The 18,708-nt window shown below is 38.5% G+C and overlaps 1 protein-coding gene across 1 annotated transcript; it reads left to right on the forward strand.

The window, feature by feature from the left end:
• The first annotated feature begins 3,683 nt into the window (after window positions 1-3,683).
• On the forward strand, window positions 3,684-17,125 carry LOC134533130 (uncharacterized). The gene is made up of 4 exons (XM_063370412.1): window positions 3,684-3,891; window positions 5,879-6,129; window positions 12,688-13,030; window positions 16,682-17,125. Exons 1-4 carry the CDS (start codon window positions 3,880-3,882, stop codon window positions 16,955-16,957), a joined length of 882 nt encoding a protein of 293 aa, XP_063226482.1. The 5' UTR covers window positions 3,684-3,879; the 3' UTR covers window positions 16,958-17,125.
• Window positions 17,126-18,708: the final 1,583 nt, after the last annotated feature.

An 18,708-nucleotide genomic window follows, 5' to 3' on the forward strand; every position in this document is an offset into this window, starting at 1 on the left:
GTTCCTATACTTTAAAGTGAATGTGTTAAATTTTGCTGTGTTTAGAAATTGGCAATTTTGTTTTATTTTGAATTAAGTGTATTTACTGTTACAAACCTCAACCTGAGCCTTTAAGCTAACTTCACCTCAGTCACATTATCTCTTTAAAATAATTTTTTAACGAGATATTAGACCAGGTATGCTTGTTTCGTACAGCCTGGGAAGTATAGGCTTACTGACAAGGATCTGCTACACAAATATTTACATTCACGAAAAATGGTATTACTTTCAAAACTTAAATAATAATAATTGAACACGTAGGCAGCATTTTAATATTTCTAGGCCTTTCTTGCAAATCACCAGAGCTACTTGCTTACTCAGAGATGCTGCTTTAACATAAGTCAGTACCATCTATTGTCAGGAAATTATGAGTCTATATTCCAGAAAATTCCAGACAATACTTACAGAGTAGCAGCTATTGTAAAATAAGGAGAACAATGACTTATAAGAAAGATTGATTGGGTAAGCCAAAATAATTTTAGTTACATTAAGTCTCTGAATTGAAATATTTTAAAATTTATTTTAGGTGTTATTAATTTGGATTTGTAGGTAAAAGTTCCGAAATGCATATCCTAGTTTTGATACCTCATTCCTGATGGCACATTTTGTACGCAATGCTTGCTGTTTTAATTTAGTGTATCAACAATACCTGAACATAAGCAAAACTGGTATAGCAGTCAAATAATGATCGTAAGTTGAATAGAAGATGTTTACTGGTTTAAGGACCATAATATTCCAAAACTACAGTAACTTCTTTTAGTCAAATATATTAACCTGCACTTCCGTACATACAGATTCAATTGGAGGATAATATACAATAACAATTACATATTCCAGCAGGAAATAAAATAGTATTAATTCAATTACTGCATTTATTTCCCATTCGCCATTGCTGATATTTAAACTATTACACTTCAGAAACGGAAACAAAAGCGGCCGCTTTATTTTAGATAACTCTGATTGGCTGATCCCATCCAACATCCAACATATTTTAGAACCAGTCCTATACGTAAAATATTTGAAGGAAACTCTAGGCATTCAATCTCTCAAATAAACATGGCTGCGATAGTGACGTTTAACGTGACGTCACAACCCTCAAAGATATTGGATCCAACATATTGGAAGGTGTTGGAAGCTAAAATTTGACAGTGTGACAGGGCCTTTAGAGGCTATACCGCGCTGGAAGCACCAGCGAGCGTCGCGCTTATCATCCCGCCTCACTAACACACATACACCCCTGACGAGGCGGGCCCCTTAACGCTAAGTGAGGACTGTGACGCATCGCGCGCGGTGGAGGGGGAAGCGCCGCCATTTTGAGGTCATTTTGCTGCGTTTCGAGATTTCCATTTAGTTTAACTTTTGACTCGGAGAAGCTACGACGTTCTTTTGAGCTTCAATCGTCGGCTCTCGTCAAAATCTATCGATTGCATATATAAAACATTCGTGTAAAATAGTTACAGTGAATTTATGGTGTTAAAATAAAAACATTTGCTTATTTTATATTTTGTATAGAAAATATTATCTGCTACGGACACGTACTCACGTACAATACACGGCCGTGTCCACGACACAGCCACACCCCATTATTTTTTTTTGGGGGGGGGGGGGGGGGGAGGGGAATTCCTTGGAGACTATGTCCTTGGTGACCGGTAAATAAATCATCAATGAATTCCGCTCAATGGCCTATCCTACCTAAGGGTCGACGGGTCTTGACTAACGAAGACAGAGTAGAAAGCAGAGCCTGATGGTGATCTTAACCTATACCTACGTACATGTTCCCATTACAGAATACCTGAAATAAGAAAGAAAGAAAAAAACGTGTCAAAAGAAAATATATAGACATAAAGAAGCACTAGTTTAAATTCGATTCTGGTTGTGGGCAGAAGGAGTTAAGGAATTAACAAATAAAAAATTAACATGTTATTTTGTGTGTTGCAAGGTGGCTGTTACAACGCGCGGAGCTATAAACCACGCAGTGCACGTTGAGAATGATAATGTAACTATCCAAACCCCTTGTTGACGTAAGTTTCTGAATACACAAATCATAATCATATATATATAATACAAAAATAAGTCTTATATATGTATAATGTATCCCTGTTTAGCACAAACCAAGCGAAAATTTATATAAATTTGGTATTATTATTTTGATAAATTTTTATTGTGGATTTAAAAATAGTTTCAATAAAAATGGTTTATTATTGAATTTGTTTATTGAATATCTATATTATTATTGAATATTCGTCTGGTATTTGTTCTAATATCACGCAAAAACTACTGGACCGACTTCTTACTGTGTGCTTCATGACGCAGCTATATGCTCGGACATGGAGTTAGGAACAGTCAGGAGCTAGCAAGCCGTGACGTAATTGATAGTTTTCTACCTCACCGTCTCTGGTTTGCAACACCCATAACATCGCATAAATGGTGCTTGACCACGTCTGATGAAGGCCAATAAGTGTGATTTTGAATTTATGTCGTCAGACACAGTCACTCACATAAAATTAAATCCTTTAGAAGCAAGTAAGCATCAAGGTTTCGGGTCTGTACAGTAGGCGACTTCATGCAGTCAGTATCCATGTAGTAATTAATGGAAGCATTTGTCTGCAGTGGTTAGTTTCTTGACTTCTATTCTTAAGATACTACTACCTTGGCTTAAGACCCTGTCACATTGTCTAATATTTGTCTCCAGTATATTTGATAATAGAGTTGGAGGGGAAGTATTGGACGGAAAATGACTTCCAGTTTTCTCCATCAAATATATTTGGACATAGATAACCTCAAATATGTTTTAAACCATGCCACACTATCAAAGTTTTTATTGGTCTGAACCATCTCAATTTTTTAAAATAAATATTGCATCACAACGCTGGAAGGAAATTTTGAACTTGTTATTATAATTGTGCATTTTTAAAAAATTTTAAACACGTATAAATTTAAATCATAATATTAGTTTCATAATGAATTAAATGTTCGGTGGTGCTTCGAGCGTGGCATCGCCTCTAAAAGCAAGGCTCTGGACTCGTCGAGAGGGAAAGTACTGAATTTGAGCGGTTACCATAATATTTAATGGCGGAGAAATGAATGTGTAACGACAGAGCGTTGAGTGGTCATAAGAAACTGTCTTTGAAATTTTATGTCTAAAAGAATTTTTTTTTCCCGAAAACAAAGCGTTTTAGTCATTCTCACTCTTCTAAAATTATAGTTTAAAAACGAAATACAGAAACAAAACTATCTATCCGCCCTCAGCGTATTCTTAACTGTTTTTCGTAAACAGAGCTCACTCGGGCATCTCGAGCACTTAACTTTTTTTTTTTTTTAAATCGCGTATTTCATCTGAATCTTTGCACATTGCATGTGTGCCCAGATAGGCGGAGCATTTAACAAGCTTTTACGAACATTTTCACGTTGTCAAGTAATTTAAAAATTAAACAGCTTAAGATGGGAAGTTTTCATATAATGGCCCATTGTGGACTTGCATATTTTATAAAATAAATTTTATCAAAATTTATTATAATAATTTCACCGGAAATATGACTCACAAATATAACATTACATTAGATATGAAAATAATGAAAACATGTTGGCCTCAAGTTTGTTGTGCTATGCTGTGTCTATGAAATAGGTTTTAATATTGTTGAACGAGTTTATTGCTAGATATTATCTATGATTGAAAAACAAAATCATCCTAATTCTATGACAAACATTAAAATATTCAACGTTCATTTGAAAATTTAGTGATCATGCGAAATTTTAGAAAATAGTAATTATATTTTCAGTGCACGTGAAAGTTTTCTGTGATTTTTACATGTAAGACATTGCAGTGTCGCCAAACTTGTCATGAACATGTCTGTAAGTATTTAAATTATTCTTAAATCACTGTATCACTTACAAACATTGAACTTGTACGTTTATCTTTTTTTAAATTATTATATAGACTACCTCATGTTTTAAGCAAAATCTGCTAACATATATTATACAATATTTAAATCGTTGCCTCTACCTACTGGTTTTAGAGACTGGTCTAAGGGAGGTTTTGAGTAGCGGAAGCAATTATTCTCTTCTCAGCGCAACTTACACGGGGGAACACTTGGAAATGGGAAGGGAACATTAGCTCTGGACACGAGCCTAGACAAACTTAAAATTTTTAGGTGATATTCTTACAGCGCGGCTTTTTCGTGAAGTATTAATAAAATTCAGAAAATACAATTTTTTTTTTAACTAGAGACTTCCTGTATTTACCCTAAAACAGCGTCCTTATATTCCTACTGGTCTCTGATAAATCACCTTAAATATATTACATTACAATACTGTGCATTGATGCGGCCACCGTCATTTTTTGTCTTTCTCTTGTGGGTCTGTGTGTATGTATTATTTGGGGAACTTTAGTTAAATTGTGAAAATGGTCGATTACCATCAACCAATCTCACGATTTAACTCAAGTTTTCCATATCATGTACACAAACAAACCCTCACGGGAAAGCGAAAAATGGTGCGGCCACGTTTCAAATTCAATTTAAATGTTCCGCTCCCATTAGAGGCATTTGTTACTACGTGACAAAAAAAAAAAAAACCTTTTTTAAATGCAAATGTATGAAAACAAAGATTCTGTAATGCAATTAGTTATTTACAAAAACAAAAAACAGAAAATATAAACATTAAAATTTCCCTTATCATTGTAATAAAATCGTCATATTAACTAATTTGACTATCAAAACAGTACCTCTGTTTACTAAATTTCTCCAGAACAAACACACAGACCCACACGGAAAAGAAAAAATAATGGCCTTGGCCGCGTCGTTGCTCACGCATTTTAATATAAGCTATAATCGGTGAATTCTCAGCAACCCTGTTTTCAGGATACATACAGGAACGTTATCTAGTGTAGTATTTTCGGAATATTATTACTTCATTCACGGAAAAGCTGCGCTGTAAGAATATTACCAAACTGTTTGCATTTGCAGGTTAATACTCTCGGCATTAGATAAAATATTCAGTAATCGATACTTTTAATAGTCGAACATGATAATATTTATATATATATATATTTTTAAGACACGAGTTTTAGCGTGAGTAGCGGCTTGCGGGGCCACATTTCGTCAATTTGCAGCAACGAAGCTGTTCTGAGAATGGCTAACAACAGCCGGTCTCACGCTTTTCAGGATGAATAGCAGGTAGGGCATGGGCGTCGCAAGGATATATTTTGGGGGGGACTTCAATTGATTTAGATGTTGAGGAATATCCATCCCCTGGAAAAAAAAACCGGGTTGGGGTTTGAAGGTGCAAAAAGGTGGTTTTTAGGCATTTTTATTTCATAAATATTCTAATTATAGTTGGTTGCAATATATTTATTTTTTCTAAAAAATATTTTCAGAGAAAAAATTTGTAAAAACACAGTTAACATCTGTATTCGGTATCGGACCTGATTTTGATTTTACACGAAGATCGAATTAAAAAGTGCTCACATTACCACGATTGAACTAAATGCACCATGCGCAACATTATATCACAGAAATCATATTTTTAATATAACTACGAAACTAAATATATTATTGGAGGGGACGAAAATAAAGACTTTTATTATTGGGGGCGACGTGTCCCCCCCGGTTGCGACGCCCATGGGTAGGGTGTGCGACCGTTGATCCGTTCCGAGTCATTTGAAGGAGTCGTCCGGTAATCCGCGTCGAACATTCTTTTTTTATTATTATTATTATTTCTGAACCAGCGGCCGGCAAGGGAGTTGAGAAGTGGGCTCCAAATCATGCCGTGCCGTCTCGCGCGAGGACGACTGGTATCGTCGAGCCCCCGAGGTGCCCAGAGGGTCGCCGCGTGTGCGCAGAAGTGGGACGGCCTGCTGAAGGAGGTGGGCGAGCTGTCGACGCAGATCGAGCAGAGCACCGCCGCCGACGACAGCGGCCAGGAGGCGGTGGAGGCGGCGGAGGCGGAGACGCTGCTGCAGGAGCTGGGGGCGGAGCTGGGGGAGGCGCTGGCTACCATGCGCGACCTCGAGTGCGCCATGACGACGGTGAAGGCCGGGGTGCGGGGCGAGGAGGCGGAGTGGCGCAAGTTCCGCGAGGAGATCTGCTGCATGTGAGTCCCCGGCTGTGTGCCTGCTGCTAGGCGACGCCTAGACGCCTACACGCCTGGATTACAAGTCAAAGTAGGCTAGGTTAAGGGGCCCGCCTACCTGGGCACACATACGGTGTGCAGTGCTTCAGGAGAAACAAAGCGATTTCAAAACCACTCAAGATATCCGAGTGGGGCCTATTTACGAATAGCATTTAAGAGTTCGCTGAGGGCCGAAAAGTACTTTTAATTTCGGATTAAGTTTTTAAACTGTATTTTTAAAAGCGTTAAAATGCCTAAAACGCGTGTTTCAGAGTAATTTTTAGGCATAAAACAATCAGTACAGATTCTTGAAAGCACTTAAGGGGCTTGCATAACACCTTTATCTTCATTTCTTCGCCATATAATGTTACGGTCACCGCTCAAATTTCACAGTTATCCTGTGACGACGAGACGAATGCGCGCCAGTTCAGAGACTTGCGTTTAGAGGCTATACCGCGCTGGAAGCACCAGCGAGCGTCGCGCTTATCATCCCGCCTCACTAACACACATACACACCTGACGAGGCGTGCCCCTTAAGGCGATTACAAAATGCAATTCTCGCAAAACCTTTTTTTTTTCTGAGGGCGATCGAAATTAAAATGAAAGTTTGGTTGGATTAGGTCAGCTGCATTTAAAAAATACTCTAAAATCGTGAAATGTGTGAATTCTCGCAAAATGATTTTTTTTCCTAGCCTAACTTAAACTAAGTGGGGTTCGGGTTAGGAAAGTATCTAAGCGTGTCATCGGCTGGAGCTTATACGTCTAGCCATTCAAGGAGAGGGTCGAATTCATCATGTGCTTGTTGGGGAATTGGCCGGTCACGACAGTAATTGCAGCCATGGCTGATTTGCCCTTTCTTAAATATGGATTAAAACTATGTTAAGCTAGGTCCAGGCGTAGATACGGGGAAAACCTTGGGCACGAACATGTGGGCTGCAATAGGCATACGTTAATAGTGTAGGGAAATACAGGATACAGGGCATGGTTCAGACGAAGAGTTTGTCAGGGCAGGTATATTTGAGGGCACTTGGACGCCAGACGCATCTGCAGTTTGATAACCAGAGACGCGAGCGCCCCTGGTGGTGAGTGGCCACATTCCCCATCCACCCGACCTCCAGAAGCACCTCAACACTAAAGGAAGAATAGAGCCTTACCTCACCTCCCCTCCCCCTACCCAACAGGTGGAGAGCGGCATAGCAGGACCTCGCCGAGTCAGCCAGCCCCACATGCCATACTACTCAAGGAGGAATTAGTCCTCGCCATCTTGCCATTTAAAATATTTTGATGCTGCATCCAATCTATAAAAAAATGTTTGGTTTGATATGGCAATAGAACTCAGCTATGTCTACTTGAAGTCAACACTTGTGAACTGGTGTGATTATCATGGTAGATATAGTCGCCCGTGTGAAATAAATTTCTTCGTAGCGCTTAAATACGATACCCTGTTAGTAAATACGTGGTTTCAACAAGTTTTTGAAGGTGTGGGATATACTATTTAGCCTTGAAATGTTAAAAATTTGGATAAACATTTCAAAATTATAATTACCTATAGCAAAAATAGGGAAAATTCCAAGATGGCAGGGAGTAATCCTCCCTATAAAGGCTAATCCTGATAATCCATTTAGAAGGCTCTCTTGAACTTTGTGTTTTGTCAAATCTTCTCAACAGATATTATCTAATAGCGAAAAATAAAAGTTACGCATGTATAATATTATCAGATTACTTGGGTGACCTTTTACAGTTCAGAAATTTCGTTAAGCAAATATCTGATGAATAAGTTGTGTGTAACCCAACAACAAAAGGAAGTTTGTTATCTGAATATATTTACAGGAAAATCACCTTAGTTAATAGTAATGACGAGGAAAAGTAATGACTAATCAACATGAATCTGACACTGAGCATTAAGTGGGTGGTATCCTCAATAATTTGGTTACTTTTTTTTTATGGGTGATCCAACTTGAATTAACAGTTGAACCGAAGTTAATAGTGATGGTTTATAAACGGTTTTAATCATTTCTTTACTTTGTTTGTTTAAAAATTTTGAGGCCCTCAAATTACGAATTCATATTAAAACTTTAGTAGGAAGCGATACCATCAAATCGTGAGATATGAAAAAGAAATGATCATTTTAATAAAGTGTTTGTCATAAAACTTTTAATTTTTTAAATAATACAGTTTAAAAATAAACAAAATATTGTTTTCCCTAATACGCTTAAAAAACTATGGATTTTATGATTTTATAAACCAATAGTTTTATAGATTTATAAATAATGATCTAAATTTAAATGCTCTACGACCAAAGCTACAGACAAAAGGTAAATTATTCGATACTGTTTATCCTGCGTAAACATGCGCTTATTAATGCCAGTGTTGATGTATGTATTGACGTATAGTATATAAACCGTTAAATAATCACTAATTAAATTCATAAAGTATTTCTACAATCAACTGACTTGGCTATTAATTAAATTTTTTTTAACTTACGAGCAAAAACACGAAATTATGGAAATAATATAATTTAGGAAACTACCAACTTAAGGTTGGGCATCATGCTATATAGAATATTTATTTTTTTAATAATTATAATTCAAGAGCTATTCCTCTTAATCCATCAAGTTAATTATTTTGGGTTTTAGGTTTATTCACAATTTTTTCTTAAGGTACCTATTTACAAATATTGTTTTATTATAGTTTAGACCTTCAAAAAGTCACGTAAGAGCTTGTAATCTTGGTCACCTGTCACATTTTTACAGCTTGTAGATAACTTGTTAGGACAACCAAATGCAAACGTGCTATAGTGATAAATAGTTAGAATTTATTATTAATCAAAGAAAAACCAAACCACTCCCACAATTCTTGGATTTATACTATTCATATTTAACAAGATATTTAAGATTAAAAATTTAAAAAACTTTTGCACAGAGAATGAAGCCATTTCCAACCGACACGTTTTGTACAAAAAAATTGTTATTTGACTTACTTTAAAAAAACAAATCTGGAACTAATTTTCGTGATTAGCGTTTTACATTATGTTAAATTCTTAGCTAGCAAATTATTAAATGAAATTCACCAAATCAACCCACAACATATATCCTCGCAGTAATACTAAGACATATGGCCAGGCATTTTAGGGGAAAAATCGAGCAAACCTAAAAAAAATAAATGTAGTTTTGAAATTTGGCACAGACGTTCCTTTGGGTGTTAAAAATTGATCCTAAAAAGTCCCCATCTCTCAGATGCCGGCTTCGTACTTTTTTTTAAGGCAATAAGGGCGTAAGTGCCGAAATATGCATATCACAATTGTTGCGCGAAAAATATTCATTCTAATATATAAAAATTTGATCAAAAATTTAAAGTTAAGGGCCCTTAGTCCTTAATCATTTGTTTTTATTACTTTATACACCGCAAAAATTATCTTATAACCTAATTTATACTCAAATAATGGAAGTAAAATGTATCACTGCTCTATACAACCACCAGTTACATCAAATTCACCACTGATAGGAAACAATATACCTTTATAAAAGTTTTCCGTTATTTTATTAGCTTTAAATTGGTGGGTCAAACATGCGTATGCGATAATAATTGACTGATATATTAAGGATTACAATGAACTACTATACAACAATGGGGGTTTGAGCAATTTAGGTTAAATTTGACTTTAGGATTTTACCAGAAATATAAATAACGTAGGTTTTAAATTTGGCACAGACGTTCCTTTGGGTGTTAAAAACTGATCATAAAAAGTCCCCAACTCTCAGATGCCGGCTTCATACTTTTATTTAAGGCAATAAGGGCGTAAGTGCCGAAATATGCATATAACGACTGTTGCGCGAAAAATATTCATTCTAATATATCAAAATTTGGTCAAAATTTTAAAGTTAAGGGCCCTTAACCTTAATTTTTGCTGTGTATAAAGTAATACAAAGGAATGATTATCTTATAACCTAATTTATACTCAACTAATGGAAGTAAAAAGTATCACTGCTCTATAAAATCACCAGTTACATCAATTTCACCACTGATAGGCAAAAATATACCTTTATAAAAGTTTTCCGTTATTTTATTAACTTTTAATTGGTGGGTCAAACATGTGTATGCGATAATAATTGACTGACATATTAAGGATTACAAGGAACTACTGCACAACAATGGGGTTTTGAGCAATTTAGGTTAATATTGACTATAGCATTTTACGAGAAATATAAATAATGCAGGTTTTAAATTTGGCACAGACGTTCCTTTGGATGTTAAAAATTGATCCTAAAAAGTCCCCATATCTCAGATGCCGGATTCATACTTTTTTAAGGCAATAAGGGCGTAAGTGCCGAAATATGCATATCACGACTGTTGCGCGAAAATTTTTTTCAGTTATATCGTAACTTGTATAAGATGTGAAGTAAAAGGCACTTAGTTATTTAACATTAATTATTGTTGCATAATACATAGCACAAAAAATATACTTGATCTAAAATCAATTAACGGAAGTACACAATAAAAAAATTAACCAGTCCATTAAAGGTTCTCTTCATCAGAACGATCATTGATAACAACATTAGTGCATGTTGCCCCACGACATTTGGCACACATAATACCACGCTGCAGTCCAGCCCGCACACACTCGCATTTGTAGCTGCATTCACTTTTACAGTTACATGATATCAAATTCAGGAGCTGTTCTGGAGCTGGAGTAAGGGATGTTGTTATAGGAACAAGTGTGCCACTCACACTTTCCCATCCCCACTCAACAGGATCTAATGAATGGCCCAGCCACTCATGCACCTGTAGGTAAACCCGAAGAGAATGCTGTTCACATGCGGCACTGATTGGTGGAAGAGAGGCTAGCTGGAAAGAATCACTATCAGGCATCTTTGCTATCTTGCAGGTATACATATATTCTCTCATTTCATCCAAAGTGGAATAGTTATCTTGTCCCTGATACATTGCAATTGCAAACTTTTCTCTAGCTGCAATAACGATCTTCTTGTCCGCATGTGGACATGTAAAAACATGTACTGTTCTCCGAATAGAAACATAGTTCTTGATGATGTTACATGCTTTCTTCTTTCCCTTACCGAAGAAAACACTGGTTGTATCGATCAGGTTTCTTTTTTTTTTTCTATGTATTATGCAACAATAATGGATGTTAAATAACTAAGTGTCTTTTACTTCACATCTTATACAAGTTACGATACAACTAAATGAAAATTTTTCGCGCAACAGTCGTGATATGCAAATTTCGTCACTTACGCACTTATCGCCTTAAAAAAGTATGAAGCCGGCATCTGAGAGATGGGAACTTTGTAGGATCAATTTTTAACACCCAAAGGAACGTCTGTGCCAAATTTAAAACCTGCATTATTTATATTTTTGGTAAAATGCTATAGTCAATATTAACCTAAATTGCTCAAAACCCCATTGTTGTGCAGTAGTTCCTTGTAATCCTTAATATGTCAGTCAATTATTATCCCATGCACATGTTCGACCCTCCAATGTAAAGATAATATAATAACGGAAAACTTTTATAAAGGTATATTTTTGCCTATCAGTGGTTAATTTGATGTAACTGGTGATTGTATAGAGCAGTGATACATTTTACTTCCATTAGTTGAGTATAAATTAGGTTATAAGATAATTTTTGGGGTGTATAAAGTAATAAAAACAAATGATTAAGGACTAAGGGCCCTTAATTTAAATTTTTGATCAAATTTTGATATATTATAATGAATATTTTTCGCGAAACAGTCGTGATATGCTTATTTCGACACTTACGCCCTTATTGCCTTAAAAAAGTATGAAGCCGGCATCTGAGAGATGGGGACTTTTTAGGATCAACTTTTAACACCCAAAGGAACGTCTGTGCCAAATTTCAAAACTATATTTTTTTTTTTTCCAGGTAAAACACTAAAATTCCTGGGCTAATAAGGCTACATGAATATTTGATACAAAAAAATGTTGATGGTAGTCATAAGATATATTTCACCATTAGAAAGTGTCAAAAGTTAAAACAATAATAGCACTGATAGGTTTGTCTACCAACGTGATTGCTGGTGAGTCAGCAAAACAGAGCGATTAGAGAGGAGAGAGTCTGTTTGCCAACCAGCAGCAAGTACTGCAGTCGACAGCTAGGACTTGACTTCACCGGCAAGCAGCTGTAGTGTAGTCGACAGCTGGGACCCCGCGAGGTGCCGTGTTTGTTCGACCCAGGCTGGGCAACTCCTCGCGGCTGCAGATCCACCTGACTTGACTTCACCGGCAAGCAGCTGTAGTGTAGTCGACAGCTGGGACCCCGCGAGGTGCCGTGTTTGTTCGACCCAGGCTGGGCAACTCCTCGCGGCTGCAGACCCACCTGACTTGTCTTCACCGACAAGCAGCTGTAGTGTAGTCGACAGCTGGGACCCCGCGAGGTGCCGTGTTTGTTCGACCCAGGCTGGGCAACTCCTCGCGGCTGCAGACCCACCTGACTTGTCTTCACCGGCTAGCAGCTGTAGTGTAGTCGACAGCTGGGACCCCGCGAGGTGCCGTGTGTGTTGGACCCAGGCTGGGCAACTCCTCGCGGCTGCAGACGGCGATGGCGCAGACCCACCTGACGGACCTGGGCGGCGGCTTCGCGCGCTTCACGGACGAGCTGGAGAAGGCGCTGCGGCAGCAGGACTGCAAGTTCCGCGCGCAGCCGTCGGAGCGCCGGAGCGCGTACCGCCAGAACCGGCGCACGCTGGCGCGCTGCGTGGTGGACGGAGCGTGGCGCACGGCGAGCGAGATCAAGGCCGGCCTGCACATCGCCGCGGCCAACATCGCTCCGGAGGCCGTCACCGCCGACAGCGTGCAGCGCGTCGAGAGGATCATCGTGGACTACGCGCGCTGCGTCGAGGACAAGGCCAAGGTCCTCTACCTTCCCCCGCATTTCCAGGGAAGCCTGACATGCACATGATGGCTGTATCCGAATACATAGGGATGCGTCCTTAGCAGGGCCGGCGCGTCCGTATAGGCGAACTAGGCAACCGCCTAGGGCGCCAAGTAGCTGGGGGCGGCGCAGCACGACACATAACAGCTGATACAATATGTTTAACGATTATTGAAACTAGATGAAAAAAGATTTTTGAAACAGTTTGGAAGGTTTATATTGATATAAGTAATTATTTAAAGTCCACGGTGACCTGTTAATGATTTGTAATGAGTAAAAAAAGAAAAAAAAACACAAGCCTGCTTACATTTGATTGTTGACAACGTATTAGGCTTACGTGTTGTATTTTGAGGCAAGGACATTTTTTTTTGGGTGCCGGGGGGGGGGGGCATTAAGGTTTTTTTGCCTAGGGCGCCAATTTACCTTGCACCGGTCCTGGATCCTGGTCCTTAGCACACACATCCCTACATCCCTTAGCAAATGCAGCCACAATGTAGAGGACGCATTTCTAATGGATGGATAGTATCCGAATACTTTTACTGCTAGCACCACCTGTTGACTGTCAGTCGTACTAATGTTCACGCAGCCATTTTGTGTAGGGATATCTACGAATATTCAGCAAAACGTAAATAATAAATACCTAACAATTAAAAAATAATGTAACGTGTGTGTTGTACATGTTAGCGATCCAAATAAAATACATTTTATAAATTGTAAACTTTAAAAATACTTATGAGTTTTGAATTATCCTTTAATTTTAAATTCGTATTTTGATTATATTTATTAACGTCTTCATTTGTCTCTGTTTAAGATATCACTTTCGCTTATAATGTTTTAAACAAATCTTATGCTGAAAATCTGAAGTAATATTATACACAAACAAAATAAAACAAATCCCGAAGTTGGCCGAAGGTTAATTGTTCGGGTGTAATCGGGAATGGCAGAACTTTTATGTGCATCTTAGGTCTCCCACGTCTTCCACGTCTCCACGTCTCTGTCTCACAGAGTGAATGGCGACCACTGTTGCCACATTTCATCCACCATTTCGCTTACTAGCTTAATTATAATAAGTTTTAACTTTTTATATTTTAGTTATCTCTTATCACAGTCATAGTCATTCTGACAAAAATAATTTAGTACTTACCACAAATTAAAATTTCACAGGAGAATCTATTTGTAGTAGGTCACTATTAACAACAATACATTCCATTAATGCTTAAACTGAGTCCAATAATATAATATTCAGAAATACTTGAAACCAAGATGGCATCTTTCAGTTGCAAAATGATTCTCTTAATGATACTCAATAAGAAATTGTATTTCTAAATTTACCATTCAAATTTTTTCTTAGTTTTTTTTAGAGACTAACTTTTTGAAGTGAAACTTCTTTGCTGAAGGCGTTACAAAACTCAAGCGTTACGAAAATTCTGATGGTACGAGGGGAATAGTTAGGTGCGTAGTGGGGGAACCAGTAGAGGAGGAGAGTGCGTCAGAGACGACGCCACTCCAACCATGCACTAGCGGTCGAATGGGAAGACATCAAAAGGGGCGTGGGAGGGGGGGGATAGGTACGTAGTGGAGCATGCAACGGCCAGAAGGGGAACTGGCAGCAGTGATGCTACGGAATTCTCGTAACGCTGCTTGAGTTTGCCTACGCCTCAGTTTTCTTAACGGCTATCGATTGACGCTACCATATTTATTTTATTTAAAGAATCTACAATTTATTTATTCGTATGGAAAATGTTTATTGATTTGTACAATTAACTTAATACCCCAACTACCAGGTCGGGTACAACAATTGATGCTGTATTTTCTAGGAATTTAGAACGTATTAAATCCCAGAATTTTGTGTCGTATTTTAGCTATCACAAGCCAATTGTTACTATAATAGACACTGATATTTCTGCGGATAACGATTCATAAAAAATGAGAAACTAAATACCATAATCGATTCATGTTTTTGTCAAATTAAGTAACGAAAACCTTGTAAAATATATTTGTAAACATTAACTTTGAATATTTTTTTTTTCATTTGTGAACATACCCGATTCCGTACTATTTTATCTCTTATTCAATAAAAATTACTAATAATTTATACCTATCTGTACCTAATTAGCAAGAAGTTTCACTTCTGTCGCGCGTGAACTCCACGCACCACTTTATTTTTTCTGCTCATGACGCCAACATTAGCTTACGATTTACCTGTTGAACTGTCAGCTGTTTTCAACAAGGCCATGCGCTTTTTGAGTACAAACAGTACTTTAAAACAGATGTACACGATCTAAACCAGTAGTTTGACTCAGAACACCAGGACATGGCCCGTCCGACCGTGTTGGCCGTCCATGATGTCTGATGGGACGAGCGTGCCTCTTTCACTTTATCCAATGCATCTGGTTCACATTACAATAAACAGAGGGCAGCACGGTAGATTGCTATAGAATCTGCTCGAGAGCTTTACACAAATTAGAGATTAATTTAGGTAAAGAATTTTCAATACTATTTTTTTCTCTAAAAACACCAAGAGTTTAATATATATTTGGACGAAACGTTTAGTTTTTTGCCGTGACAGCGTCTAATAGAACGATGAACGCCGGCTCCACGCACGAAAAAGGATGATTCATTGTCCCGTTACACACATTGTCCCGTTACGCTCATTGTACGCTTGCGCCGCATCTATCTCTCTTCCACTCGATTGGAACAACCATCGATTTGACTTTTTCTAGGCACATTAAACTTGAAACACTCCCATTCGTTTCGTACTTTTCCTATCATCGTCCTATCCTTAACAGAATAACACAGATTGGAAGAAGTTAAATAGCAAACATGTATGAAAGTTAAAGTTAAAATAATCTGTTCGTTGAAGTAATAAACACATTTGAATTAATGAGTGCAAATAAAATTAAATTTATCAATTAAATTGTGGATTTCATTTCACTCCTTCTTTGAATCCATACAAAATAGTGATAATTCAATAAAAAAAATGATTCAATTTTATTCATAAAAGTATGCAATCATTTCATCAATGTTTTGTTATGACGTCGTCACGTTAAACTATCGTCCGTAAACCGACTTTACAGACAACCAATTTTTTTTCTTCCTATATTTGTTTGTAATTTTATGTAGGTAGGCCTACTTTTTTTTTTGGGGGGGGGGGGGGGGGTAACTTGTTTTTCGTTTCAAAGCAACTTAATGAAAAACAAATTGAACAGAGTTGTGCTCAAGCCAAAACACACAACTAAAATGTTTGCTTGTAAATGGTTGTGCCCAGGGGCGTAGCCAGGGGGGGGGGGTTAGGGGTTCAAACCCCCTCCCCCCCTTAGCCCCAAATCTTTAATTAAATTTCTTATTCATCACTCAAACAAATTTCATATTAAAAATTAATAAAATTTTTACCATTACAATATTTAAATTGAAGTACCGAAAACTGCTAAAATAGCATTATTTTACACCTTAAAATCCTAATTTTCCCGGGGGAGGACCCCCGGACCCCCCGCTTTAATACGGGGGGGGGGGGGGGTGGCATGCTTCTTAACATCCCTCCCATACACAAATCCTGGCTACGCCACTGGTTGTGCCGAGCACGAGGTGAGGCGCACGACGCGGCAGGGCCCCGAGTGACGTGTGTCGCAGGCGCTGACGATGGCCGTGGAGGACGCGGACGAGCGCACGCGCGCCCTGGAGACGCAGCTCAGCAACCTGCAGCGCTACAACAAGAACCTGAAGGAGATGGTGGCGTCGGCGGCGGCGGCGGCGGCGGCGGCGGCGGCCAGGAGCGGCAAGAAGCGGGCGTGCTCGGAGAAGCCGTCCTCCGAGGACCTGCGCGACCAGCTCAAGGAGCTGCGAGGGAAGTCGGCCCGCCTCAAGTCCATCCTGGACCGCAAGTGCAACTGCTCCAGCGCGCAGTAGCGGCGGTCCCGAGTCCGCGAGTCCGCGAGTCCGCGAGTCCGCGAGTCCGCGAGTCCGCGAGTCCGTCACGTGTCCGTTCAGTTCTGCATCCTCGTCGTGTGACCGCTACTCTGCCCGAAACCCCCCTTCAAATAGCTTGTGAATAAAGCATTGCTTGTCATCGTACAACGGCCGACTTTTATTTCTTACTTACTGAGTTCCCCTTATACTCTCATTCAAGAGGAAAATGTCACGGGTTCTTTTGGTTGCAATGCGGACTGCTTAAATGCAGGGGCGAAGCCAGGGGGGGGGGGTTAGGGGTTCAATCCCCCCCCCTCCTTAGCACCAAATATTTTTAACTAATTTCTTATTCATCACTGAAACAAATTTCATATTAAAATTAATAAAATTTTTACCATTACAATATTTAAATTTAAGAACCGAAAACTGCTAAAATAGCACTATTTTACACCTTAAAATCCAAATTTTCCCGGGGGAGAACCCCCCGACCCCCCCCCCCCTCAGCTTTAATACGAGGGGGGGGGGAGGGGTCCATGCTTCTTGACATCCCCCATACACAAATCCTGGCTACGCCACTGCTTACATGTATTCCTTTGTATTGCTTTAGTGAATGGATTACAAATTGTTTCTTCACTACCCCTGATGACTGTGCGCCAGTCAACTTCCAGCTTGCAGCAACAGAGTTGCCGCAGTAATAAATCAACCAATATGAAGGCAGGTATGGGTAGATAATGCACAGGACTGCTGATTTTACCCTGATAAAAAAAACGACCTGCGAAATTGTTGGGTGTGTAGTAAAAAAAAACTTATGTGTTTATTTTTCGGATATAACTTAACTCCTAAAGAAACCTATCACCTATTAAGGTTCCTTTAAAAGTGCATCTTAAAGGATATAAACCAGTTTTGTTGACCTTTCAAATAGTTGCAAAAATCCTTCCAGAACCGTCGGTACATCCTTTCGTCAAAGTACGAGTCACTCACGTCCTTACATGCCTCCTTGTGACCTTTAAGTTAAGTTACGGCCTCCTTGAGACCTTTTGGCCTCTTCTTGTTAAAATGTAACATTAGTCTGTTGTTAGGTTAGCCAACTGCTGTTTACACCAATCTGTATTCGGGTGATTCTCTGTAAACACGTAAATGGCTGTCCAAACCACCTTTTTCCAATAAGTATTGCTGTATCATAAATTAAAATACCTCAAAACGTAAGAATAAGAATATTCATTTTTAGTGCAGTTGTAGTAACAACGGTATAAATTATATATTTTTTTTAATAAAAGAATTCTCAAACCAACGTAAAAATCAGTTCCCTGTGCTGTCCCATTTTCAGAATTAACACTTTGGAATTTTATTTTTAAATATTTATTTATAATATAGACTTTTGTGTGTAATGTTTAAAAACAATGAATTAACTTACTTTCTTTAGATATAAATACCACCTAAAATCAATTTATTTAATTTCATTCATTTGATCAAATCTTGTCCGGGCTTTTCAAGCACTGTGCCTTTTCATTTTGCCCTGCGTCTACAAAAACGTAACTAGTCTGCAGTTCGTGTCATTAGCGCTAGCAGTGCTGTGCCGCCATTTTATTTGATGTTAGTGCATCGCGTGTGGCGTTAAACGGAAAAATAAAGTAATGACCTAGAACGGGATATACCGCCTTGTGACTGCATCGCTAAGAACATATTAACCTTACTGTTCGGAAACAGAAGTAGGAAACAGCTATCACAGACCTATAATCAAAGTAAAATTA

The sequence above is a fragment of the Bacillus rossius genome, chromosome 6 (assembly GCF_032445375.1).
Source record: "Bacillus rossius redtenbacheri isolate Brsri chromosome 6, Brsri_v3, whole genome shotgun sequence".
Classification (NCBI taxonomy): domain Eukaryota; kingdom Metazoa; phylum Arthropoda; class Insecta; order Phasmatodea; family Bacillidae; genus Bacillus; species Bacillus rossius.